Genomic DNA, 12,170 nt, shown 5'->3' with positions numbered 1-12,170 from the left:
CTGTTTTTTTTCTTCCCACATTTTAATATTAATTTTTACATTCGTTGACAGCCCTAATATTATATGGTGATCATAATAATGATGAGAAAAGAAAATGCATTACCCACATTTGTGGCCTATAGCAGGATTTGAACCCACACTGACAATAAGTTTAGTTTATTGGGGGAGCAGCCTTATCACGTGAGCTATTACTACTAACATGTGTTTAGCGCACCCACCAACCTTTTAAAAATATTTTTGGCTCACATCAGCACGACTGCATCGCAGCAGTCGCAGTTACCTCGGTCCGACCGTTGTGACGCCTATATTGGACAGTTCGTCACCGTCACTCCTCCCGTTTTATAGCGAAAATGTTGGTGATGACAAAAAAATAAAAAATAAACACCGACAAAAAGACACTTTGGGCATCAACGAGCAAAGGGGCAGGTGCTCCAGCTTCCCCCTCTGCAGCAATTCGCAGTCCTCCATACATTTGCCTGGCTGCAGCCATTTGCGATTCTTTGTGAATAGGTCTTACTGAGTTAGGAGTCCTCACGAGGACTTTTAAGCTCTCCCAGACTTAGGAGCTACTTTTAGGCATAAAATACTTTGTGAATTACTCTTATTTTAAAAAACTAGGAGTCCTAAATTTAAGACTGACACGCCCACTTTTTTTAGGAGTTGCTCCTAAATTCGGCCCTTAGGAGCTACTTTTAACCTTAAGATTCTTTGTGAATACGGCCCCTGATTTGGAGTGGCAGTGTGAACAAGGCCTAAGAGACCATTTAAAGGCTCAGGAAATCTATGCGGGTGTCTGGATTTAGTCAGCTGATTCCAGTGTGACCTTTTCACTATGTTCTAATATTTTGAGACACTAAATATTGGGTTTTCATTAAATGTAAGCCATAATCATTACAATTCAAAGACCGAAAGTTTGTCTGTGTGAAATGAATCTATATATGAGTTTCACTTTTTTAATTAAACTACTGAAATAAATGAACTTTTCCATGATATTCTCATTTATTGAGATGCACGGGATATAGTCAACCAGTTATGACATAGTCCAAGTAAAAACTTAAAGAGATAGTTCACCCAAAATTCAAATTTCACTCATTATCTACTCACCCTCATGTCAACTAAAAGCTGTGAGAATTTTCAGAGTCCTCCGTGCCTTCTCTGAGTTACGGGGGGGGTCCGCGCAGCAGTATTTGTCCATATAATGGTTGTCAATGGATACCAACTTTCTTCGTCGAAAAGGACACACCAAAAAACATCCAAATACCTCCATACTGCTCGTCTGTAATGTCCCTCTTGTATTGAAGCCCCAACATGAGAAATTGTTCTGAAAAAAATTAAATAAGTCTATATTTTAAGCTTGTTTGTAGCAGAAGCTTGCAGTGTCTCAGTTCATTGCTCTTCCTGTGTCCGTGCAAATCTCGCGTGATTTGCACTGACCGGCATAACAATTTCTCATGTCGGGGCTTCAATACAAGAGGGACATTACAGACGAGCAGTATGGAGGTATTTGCATGTTTTTTGGTGTGTCTTTTTGGACGAAGAAAGTTGGTATCCATTGACAACCATTACATGGACAAATACTGCTGCGCGGACCCCCCCCCGTAACTCAGAGAAGGAACGGAGGACTCTGAAAATTCTCACAGCTCTTAGTCGACATGAGGGTGAGTAGATAATGAGTGAAATTTTAATTTTGGGTGAACTTTCCCTTTAAAATTTCACAAATCATTAGTATTGATGGTGATATAGAAATATGATTGAAAGTGGTTTTGCAGAAAAGATTGTAAATTCATAATACCTTGATGTAGAGCTCCAGCCGTGGGTAGACTCTGTTCATTCTCATGAGAATAGAGAAGAGCGTCCTGTGGGGGAACGAGGTAGTGACCACGTGTGTGACTTCGGGAAAGGAAAAGACATTAAAGCCAGATGTTTCATAGAGTTTCAGAAACTCCTCATCGACCTGGTTTTCCCCCTCGCTCAGAATACTGCCGACAGCGTAGCGGCACTGCGGTCCAGGCACCTGCAAGAACAAAAGTTAGAACTGGTAAACAAGACAGACTGAGAGATTTATCAGATAGAAAACATGCCCACATTCTAATCTTACCAGCATTTAACCTTTTCCTTTTTTTTCCTTCACCCATTACAGTGATTTCAAATGTCACACAGAGCCTCCAATATGACAACAACAGCACTGGCAGATTAATGCTATCGAGCACAAAAAAAAAAGTTATCTGTCTGTTTCCAATATATAATCCTCAATGTTTACTTGTGTTTCAGAGATGGATGATGACTGGAGAAAACCATCTTTACTCGATCAATCATTCAGCCACCTGCCATCAACATTTACACGTTTTAAAGGTTTACATTTTAGTTTCTAAAGACTGATGATGAGCCATAAAAATAAGGCTATGTAACACAATTTCACAAGTAGGGGATATACTGTAGCTGCTACACATTAGAAGAAAAACAATGAGGCGTTAGCTGAAAAAAGGATGTCTTCTGTGATGTCAGCTAGGCTCCAAAGTTAAAGAGGAGATATGCTCATTAATAGGAGGTCTAATTGGAGCATTTGGCAGCGCAGCAATTATTGCTCCTTCTTCCATTCTGAGCACCCTGGTGCCCATTAAAAAATAAGAAAAAGGAGACATGTTTTACAAATGAATGCTACTGGGACATCTCTGACTTTCTCCCCACTGTGCTGAGCAGTGCACCACTGAAGGCTCGTGGAATAAATAAGCTGGAATGGTCCAATTTGTTCATAAACCTATCAATGCTACGCTTCAAGCACAGCCAGTGTGTCTGAGAATTGCCAATTTTCTCCTCTGTTCCTCAACACGTAAAGTCAGTGATGGATACAGTTGTGGTGTTCACCAAGCTCTGCAGACTAAGATTTTTTTTTTTTTTTTTCAAACGCATACATCCTCAGAAGATGTGTGCAATCCTCATTAATTTATGATCTTAAGCCTTGTTTGATACCAGCACATGAACGACAAATGATCCTGTTCCCAGTATTATTATAATATGAAGATAAGATAAGATAAGATATATTGTATTAAAGGGATAGTTCACCCAAAATTAAAATGTCACTCATTATCTACTCACCCTCATTGTCGACTAAGAGCTGTGAGAATTTTCAGAGTCCTCCGTTCCTTCTTGGAGTTACGGGGGGGTCCATATAATGGTTGTGAATGGATACCAACTTTCTTCATCCAAAAAGACACACAAAAAACATCCAAATACATCCATACTGCTCATCTGTAATGTCCCTCTTGTATTGAAGCCCCGACATGAGAAATTGTTCTGAAAAAAATTAAATAAGTCTATATTTTAAGCTTGTTTGTAGCGGAAGCTCCCAGTGTCTCGGTTCACTGCTCTTCCTGTGTCCGTGCAAATCTCGTGTGATTTGCACTGACCGGCGGAACAACTTCTCATGTTTGGGCTTCAATACAAGAGGGACATTACAGACGAGCAGTATGGAGGTATTTGCATGTTTTTTGGTGTGTCTTTTTGGACGAAGAAAGTTGGTATCCATTGACAACCATTGTATGGACAAATACTGCTGCACGGACCCCCCCGCAACTCAGAGAAGGCACGGAGGACTCTGAAAATTCTCACAGCTCGACATGAGGGTGAGTAGATAATGAGTGAAATTTGAATTTTGGGGGAACTATCCCTTTAAGCCTCAAAGGGAAATTCAATATACTGTAAGAATATAAGCAATACAATAGGCAGATGGTCATGATGTTATATGTTATAATTCTATTACTATTCTACTACTACTCTATACTATTCTAATCTACATAATTAGAGGCTGGTAGAGTCATGATGAATTCTGATTATCAGATTATATGGAGCGATCACTATCGTCATCTGACCCTGTGACCATTTAACGGACTCACCCTCAGGGTACAGCCATGACCGTGAATCACTTACCCAATTCATTGAGCAAGATAAGAGTAATCAGCCACTAATCAGGAAGTGATCAAATATTTGCAACAGCAACAAATGCCAACAATTATCTGGAAGCAGCTTCTGCTAAGGTCCAAAAAAAGGAGAAGAAAAAAGATATCAACAAGTAAATTGCTTTTCTCCCTTCTTGTGTCAGCTCTGGTGTCAAGCATGGCCAGCACACATGCATTATCAAGATCTGCTATTTGTGGCTGTGATATTTCAGAGATGAGAGTTAAACCGCACCAAGACCCTAGTGAGCATTGTTCTAAAATACACTGGTGGCATGAAGGGTTTAATAAGGACTCAGAAAAGGAAAGACAGATCACATCCCCCATCATCGCTAACAGTGTTTGTCACTACAGTTAAAGGAAGAGGATGGTCAACATCAAACACTCGGCTCAAAACAAACCAGATGGATTCTAAATGTCTAGTTTACGGCTCGTCTGATCTTGAGCTTTACTGCAAGTGCATCTGAGAAACTTTACACATGAGGATATTTCCAACACTTTGGATGTTTGTGGGGGTTCGCAGTGGGAAGTCTGAGCCGAGTGGATTTATTAATCATCACAGGACTCCAAGCGGGGAGTCCAGAACAAAGAGCCAGCGCCAAAAGCACCAAGCCTCTGTCCACACAGTGTTTTTGTTTTGTTTTGTTTTGCACTCTCTCTGCACTCATCAAGGCACAAGAGTGCTGTCTTTTTTATGTTTTCTTCAATGGGCCGACAGCTCATCTGAAGCAAACGGCTCAGATATTCAATCGGAGGGGATCCCTTCTTCTCGTCTCTGTAGCCGATCATCTGATCTGCAACGCAACACGAAAGACAAGCTACCTTCAGCTGCATGTTAAGTGTTTTACCCCCCCCCTCACCCGCACGCAGACCACACTCTGTGAGGCAGCTACAAATTTTAAAATGTTCTTCCGTGACTTTCTGAAAAAGGAACTTTATAGGCTACTATTTCATCATTTTCTACAAAGACGGAGATTCAAAAGACATACACAATATCTCCTGACTGGTCCCTCCCCCATACAGCTGCCGTGCCCTCCCTGAAGATCATCAGACACATGTGTCATTGCAGCTACTCCACTTGTCATCTGGGCTTTTTTTTTATTTAGACAACCCCTCATGTCTCCAGGGGCCACACACCCCCTGACCCCCCGGTTGCCTACTTGGAAGATGGAGTTTGACAGAATAGCACATGATCTGCCCATTTTACACCTCCCTCTGATGTTTGCTGGATGCAGAGGGGGGGGGGGGGGGGTGATGGAGAAGAAGGGAGCTGGATGATGAAGGTGAAGTGGGCACACCAGGTCAGAAACACAACCCCCCCCCCCCCCCCACACACACACACACACACACACAAATGGCTCTGAAACTGTGAGAAGGCTGATGGAGGGCTCAGTGAGTGGAGCTCAGAAATTTGGTGTTGGCCGTTTGAAGGAACAGACAGAGCTGCCGCTGCCATGTCTCCATGGCAACCATCTGAGGACCGACTCGAGTCCTCGTTGAGGTCTTTTGTTTCTCCAGAGGAAGTGATTAAAGGAGGTAAAAGTGAGAAAAGCGAGAACAGAGGGTGACTCCAGCCTCCGCACCGCTGACACTTCTCCTCTTCTGAAAATCCTTCTCTTTGCAAATATCAATGGACAGTGTGTCCCACTATTTATCCACCAAATACCAGTCCTCCCATCTACCCGAGAGCAGTCTGGGGCTCCTGATGCGGGGACTGAATGGCATCCTGAGGCTCGGACGCTAATGAGCTGAGATCATTACACCAATTATTTTAACTTAGATCAGGACTTGGCTGTGACTGTGCGGAGGAACGAGGACCCACAGCTAGACTAATTGCTGGCTTGGGAAAAAGAGGATGAGCATAACAAAGGGGGTTCTGAAGCAAAGCTGGGATGGGTCTGTCGCTGAACTCTGGTTATACTCCATCAGGTTGTGGTGGATCAGGCTATGGCAGGTTCAAGCAGCACCACTTAAGTCAATACCGTTGAAAGCCAATTCTCTAGTCTGCAGAGAGCGTTACTGTAAATATTACAGATAAGTCAAGCTGACAGAGGTAATATCATACTATGGTTAACTCAATATTGATATGAAGTTTGGCTCTGACTATTGAGAGTTCCACAGTTTAATAATAGTATAAGGGAAGTGATCATTTCACTTCTCATTAAAGCTAATGTCATTATTATCTAAACTAGATGTACTGATTATACTAATTTGTTCAGATTATGGTAGAGTGCTAAATTTCTTTTTAGCCTCTCCACACAAAAGATTGCTCTATTTCTAAGCATATAACAATATGGCACAAAAATACTGTTCAGATTGATATTACAATAATTAGATGGTATCTAGTTTGATATGGGCCCCATCTCTCAGTTTCCATTAAAAACCATCTACACTCTCCGTTTTCCCTCTAGATACACGAACCTCCAAACTGCTTAACCATTCTGTGTTCCGTTACTTCTTGGTCTGTTTGGTCAAAGCCTTTTGAAAATGAACTCATGCTAGACTCACTTTAAAATGTGAGAACTAGCACCACATGATATTTTGAGACCCCACTGAGCAGGATTAGGTATCAGGAAAACATATCCAGCAGATTCTATTTCCTGCTGCTTATAGACACTCAGGTTTGGATGGATGATGGATGACACAGAGAACAGTTGATAGTGTGGGAAAACATCTCAAGAAGACAGCCAACCCACCAATTGTGTTTCTAGCCCCAGTGGCCGAGGACCACAACAGTTGAAATGCTGGGAGCGTCTCAGTTTTGACCGTTGATCTTCATGCATTTTACGTTGTGAGATAATATCAAAACTTAGGTTTCATCATTATTTCCACTCCTGCGGTTGATTTTTATTTCACAATTAGCATTATTTTTTGTAATTCTTCATTTAAATGCATTAAAATGACTAAGTTATAGTCAGAGGGTGAATGCAATAAACAGCTTGGAAACTTTAATCATTGATCATTCAAATTACACTATAACTAACAGTCACAAGGCTGGTGTGCAATCCAACTGAGACTAGATAATTGCTCATTAGCATACAAGGATGCTATTGCAAAACCTTAGGTTGTTATCCTAGTAGCCTAGTTTAACACAACAGACAACATGTAAACCATAAAAGTAGACAAATGGGGATTAATTTCAATAATGCAATAGAAAATTAAAAATCCATGCCATAAAATGAAATCCCATAAGCCTACTACTTCAAACAAGTTCATATTCATTGTGATTCGTGTTATTACTGGGGAAACAACTTTGAATGATTCAACATGCTTTGGTTTTATGTAGTCAGTATTCTTAAAGCTGAGAACTGCTGGATGTCAACATGTCAACATGAAAAGCCATTAAACTGACCATCACATGTAAATCTCCTGCTGAGAACCGGGATACATCTTTCAGAGAATGGCGCTGTGGCCATCTAGCGGTGAACTGCGTTTCCTTGTGTAGGCTATTCTGTTAGATTTTTATGTGAAATTATTGCTCAAAGTGTGTGGAAACACGCTTGAAACAGACTGTACTATATTAAGAGTGCGGTGTGATGGATGTTTACCTTTTTGGGATCGTCGTAAAATACTCCGATGCATGACAGCGTTGGTCCAATACTCTGAGACTCCTTGAAAAGTTGTCCACAGTTTTTGTACGGTCCCTCTTGAAATTTATATACGAAAGTAATTTTCTTAATGGGAGGAGAGCCGGTGAGCACGATAATGTCTGTGAGGAGTCCCGACGAGTAGAAGATGTAAGCGGCTACTGACAGAAGACTGAACAACAGGCTGAGGACACAGAGACAGAGCCAGTCTGTCATGGTAGCTGCTAACAGGAGGAGCAGGTACCGTTATTCAGCCGGCAGCTGGGCGGAAAACACACGGTACCGTTGTTTATAAGACACCGTTTTGTTGTATTTCGGCGGGAACACAACTGTGTGATACTTGACTCAATTTAGATTTATTTCCCCCGAACGACAAAGCGCCAAAGATTACACGCTGCTCAGGACTTCCTGGAAGGTACCATTACTGCCGACCAACGGGGTGGTATTCTACAAATAAACTGGTTAAAGGCAAATTCGCGGGGGGGGGGGCAGGTTCCTTTTAAATATATTATAATAATTCAGATTTTAAAATAGTTCAGATAGCTACTCGCGAAGTGTGTGTAAATATGGATAGGGCCTATGGGCCTAACCAACTTTTCTATCAAGCTGTTTACATAGGCTATATCCAGTAACTTAACAAACCTGTAACAAAGTCAAGTGACGAGAAATGTCTAATGTAACTTTACGCTAAAGATTAATCATCACAGGTTAATTGCATGTGAGAGATCGGCTACTTCCTCACTGTTCTGCATTATTAAATGTGAGTTCCAAATGGGCCACAAAAAAAAGTAAAATGAAATTGTGTGTGGACAGACTGTGTGCTGTCTATATTGTTTGTTTAGGTTTCTTTGTTTATGTCAATTATTGGACTAGGAGTCTGTAAAATAATATAAATACTGAAATTCCAAGGTCACGTTTAGGCCTCGGGGGTGTACCAGGGTGTACAGTATACAGTCATGCCCCGCCCCTTAAATTAAGTGAAGGCTGGACCTGTTGACACAGCAGCACCGTTTGGATAAATACTGTGTGACTTCCTAAAAGTGCAAACGTCTAGTGCTACACCAGGGAGTCAGGACGATGGCAAAGACTGCGAAAAAGTTTTATGATCTGACGGCGAAGCTGCTGTCTGGAGAAACCTTCAGCTTCGCTTCACTGAAGGGGAAAGTTGTTCTCATTGAGAATGTGGCGTCTCTTTGAGGAACAACAGTCAGGGATTACACTCAGATGAACGAGCTCCACTCAATTTATTCTGACAAGGGACTTGTTATCCTGGGTGTACCCTGCAATCAGTTTGGTCATCAGGTAAGTCATGTGAATCCAGAGGTGGTTTTACTTATTTCTTTACAATTTAGTGTGCTATTTAATGATTAGGATACAGAGCATTGTCGGGGTTTGAAATTGTACTTTTTGTTACTGTTGTCAGTCACTTTGGAATTCAAATATATCAAAACTAAAATTAAACTATAGTAGAGGTCCATATAAAATTATAATAATGTTTTATATAGTACCTATACAAAGCTGGAGCAAGTCACTATTTGGCCAGATATTTCAAAATTTGCATTTGAAAATTTGAATGTAGGTCAACGTACGCAGCTGGCTGACAACACTAAAGTTACTAAAGTTCACTAAAATATAGTGAAGTAGCCTATGTAGTTACATAGATGAACACACAATCATCTCCATGTTAAGCACTGCAGGAATGTACCACAGGCCTCATTTTGTACATTTACATGAAAACCTGATCATTGATCATTTGAAACTGTCCATCTGCTCAACAATATCTTTATCTTTCTGTCTCTTTCATTACAGGAGAATGACAATAATGATGAAATCCTAAGATCTCTCAAGTATGTCCGTCCAGGGGATGGCTTTGAGCCAAAGTTCCCGCTCCTTGAAAAGGTTGATGTGAATGGAAAGGATGCACACCCCTTGTTTGTCCATCTCAAGGAAAAGCTGCCATTTCCCAATGATGATACCATGGCTCTCATGACTGATCCAAAGTTCATCATTTGGAGTCCAGTGTGCAGGAACGATGTCTCCTGGAATTTTGAGAAGTTCCTGGTTAGTCCTGATGGAGAGCCCTACAAACGCTACAGCAGGCATTTCTTGACCAAAGATATTGAGGCTGATATTAAAGAGCTACTCAAGAGAGTTAAGTAACGTTTGTTACGACACACCCTGAGTGGCAGGAATACTATCAGTTACATGCAGCTTGTCCAAATTTAATAATCAGTAGTCATACATCTGTTTGAGGTATTTTATCACATTTTACACTTTCACTGCGCTAATCAGCTGCAGTAGGCCTACTACTAGCCTGTGAAACTTCCAATGAAGTACATATGGATGTTCAGTCAGGTTTACTGAATGAAGACACTCCTTAAAACCTTTTTGTGAGGGGAGTTTCTGATGAACATGTAAAAAGGCTGACACAGCCATGTGTACAAGTCATAGAAATATACTGAGAGAATTAAACATTTAATGTCACAAAAAAGTGCTCCTGTCATATTTATACAATGCATACAAATTCTTAACAATCATATGGAAATATGTTTTGTGTTTGACAAAATCTAAAACCTGACTCAACAGGAATTATATTTTAGATGTTTGACTTTAGAAATTGTTTGACATGAAGTTTCACATCTCCTACATGCAAATAATAATTTTATAATTTAGACTATGGCCCAAAAGCCTGACACTGACAATTTCTTCCATTAATATGGTGGCAGTTTGATACCCAGCCAATGACTTAGATTGGCTTATTAGCAACGATTAAGATGAGACATTACTTAAATAGTAATAATAAATTATTCATTTTTTAATGAGTTTGTAACATTACATACACTTAGCTCAGTTATAATAACAGCATCAAACAGGTTCATGTAGCTACGCCACACTTCCTGTAAGGGCGCAGGGAGCTATCCTCGACTGAACGCTACGCCGGGGCTGCGACTCGTCCAACATGGCTGGCCAAGAAGACCCGGTGCAGAGAGAGATCCACCAAGACTGGGCGAATCGCGAGTACATAGAAGTAATTACGAGCAGTATCAAAAAAATCGCCGACTTCCTTAACTCATTTGGTAAGTTTTTATTGACAAATTTTACCGATGAGGTCACCAGTAATGCGGATGTTTTGTATTCACGGCTAGCTGCTCGAGCTAGCCATCCTGCTGTGGCTAGCACTGGTGTTGATGTTTTAAACGGCCACTCCCAGTTAGCAATTAGCTTTATGGTTAGCTGCGGGTTTGTTATTGTTTCCTTGTAAAACTATCTCAACAGTAAGGTGTAGGGTATGCTTAGACTTGTGTTTTGCTCGATAAGAAGTGTTGGCCGTGTAACAAATGTCGAATTATAAGAGACAGACGACTGTACTGAAACAGCTGAGGCCAATGTTTTAGCCGCTGCATCATTATGAATGCGTACGTACTGATGTTTTCTGTCAACAGAGATGTTGTCAGTTCGTATTGATAGTATGGATACGTTGCAACACGTAGATTAAAATGGCATAACTGTTACTGATTGCAACTTATTTCCAACAGATATGTCGTGTCGATCCCGTTTGGCTACTCTCAATGAGAAGCTGACAGCGTTGGAGAGGAGGATTGAATACATTGAGGCGAGAGTAAGTGGGATATATTCTAATGATATAACACGACGGTGTTTTTGTTTGTCTATTCTAACTAACATAACTATGATATGAATGTGTGTCTCATTTCAGGTGACAAAAGGAGAGACCTTGACCTAGGAATCATCGTTGTAATGCATAGCATCCTGGATCGACCTGCCCATCCCCCCCACCAAGAATCCTCGGAATCAGTGTGATGGATTTCACCCTACTTTTTGGGGCCATGTGGACCATTTTTATATTAAATGGCTGAATTTTGTGTTATTTTGTTTATCTCATGATGCATTTGTATAGAAGATAAGGCCCTTTTTTGGGCTTCAGTGAATCAAGCATCAACAATTTTACGAAATAAAAATGTGCAAAAAATGTTGTGAAGCTAAATTATGAATCTGGTATCAGCACAATTTATTGACCACCTGTGTTGTATACAGTATCATTACCACATCAGAGATTTATGAAAGGGAACTTTCTTGTGTGCCATGTTGAACAAGTAAATCTGTTGTCATCTTTATTAAGGACCTGCTTGTACAGTGAATTGTTTGGTGATGTTTCAGGATTTAAATACTGTAATAAATGATAAACTATGACTTTGTTTCATGTTGTAGCTTACAGACAGATTTAACTTAACTGATTAGAAATAATGACAGAAGAAAACTGAACCAGTATTCAGTAGCCCGTTTTTGCGCTTAACAAAGCAGAGGTTTACAGACAAATGTGAACAGTGAAATAGTTCTACTTTATTATAGAAATTGTTACAGGGTTGCACACAGAGAAATTGGTGGAATGCTATAATAAGTTATAAAACGTATATTCAGAATTAATTTTATAGTAATAGGTTTATCAGCACACCGTATATTAAAACCATATTAAATGTATCCACATTGTATTTTCGTACACTGTTACACTGATACAGTTAGCATGGTGTGAATAATATGGAATATATAGAAGTAAAATAATTATATCTCTACTGTGAAATCTTCAAAGTCCTGCAGTCCTTATGTGCTTCTC

General features: G+C 40.3%; 3 protein-coding genes across 3 annotated transcripts in view; 2 read left to right on the top strand and 1 right to left on the bottom strand.

Moving 5' to 3' along the window:
• tex264b (testis expressed 264, ER-phagy receptor b) overlaps window positions 1–7,961 on the bottom strand; it is a 70,615-nt gene extending 62,654 nt beyond the window's left edge. Inside the window, exons 1-2 of the mRNA XM_085777189.1 lie at window positions 7,502–7,961; window positions 1,793–2,014 (exon numbers count right to left, since the gene is read on the bottom strand). Coding sequence (XP_085633315.1) covers window positions 1,793–2,014; window positions 7,502–7,756 — 477 coding nt within the window. The 5' untranslated portion in view covers window positions 7,757–7,961. The remainder of the gene's footprint in view (window positions 1–1,792; window positions 2,015–7,501) is intronic.
• Window positions 7,962–8,575: 614 nt separating this feature from the next.
• On the top strand, window positions 8,576–10,093 carry gpx1a (glutathione peroxidase 1a). Its single transcript, XM_085777188.1, has 2 exons — window positions 8,576–8,842; window positions 9,350–10,093. The coding sequence occupies exons 1-2, from the start codon at window positions 8,618–8,620 to the stop codon at window positions 9,698–9,700; spliced, it is 576 nt and encodes a 191-aa protein (XP_085633314.1). The 5' UTR covers window positions 8,576–8,617; the 3' UTR covers window positions 9,701–10,093.
• Window positions 10,094–10,485: 392 nt separating this feature from the next.
• Window positions 10,486–11,749, top strand: brk1 (BRICK1 subunit of SCAR/WAVE actin nucleating complex). The gene is made up of 3 exons (XM_085777187.1): window positions 10,486–10,617; window positions 11,077–11,159; window positions 11,256–11,749. Exons 1-3 carry the CDS (start codon window positions 10,500–10,502, stop codon window positions 11,280–11,282), a joined length of 228 nt encoding a protein of 75 aa, XP_085633313.1. The 5' UTR covers window positions 10,486–10,499; the 3' UTR covers window positions 11,283–11,749.
• The last annotated feature ends 421 nt before the right edge of the window (window positions 11,750–12,170 follow it).

This window comes from Trachurus japonicus, chromosome 5 (assembly GCF_045865225.1).
Source record: "Trachurus japonicus isolate A0001 chromosome 5, Traja_1.0".
Lineage (NCBI taxonomy): Eukaryota > Metazoa > Chordata > Actinopteri > Carangiformes > Carangidae > Trachurus > Trachurus japonicus.
This window is presented reverse-complemented; position numbering and strand designations above follow the sequence as displayed.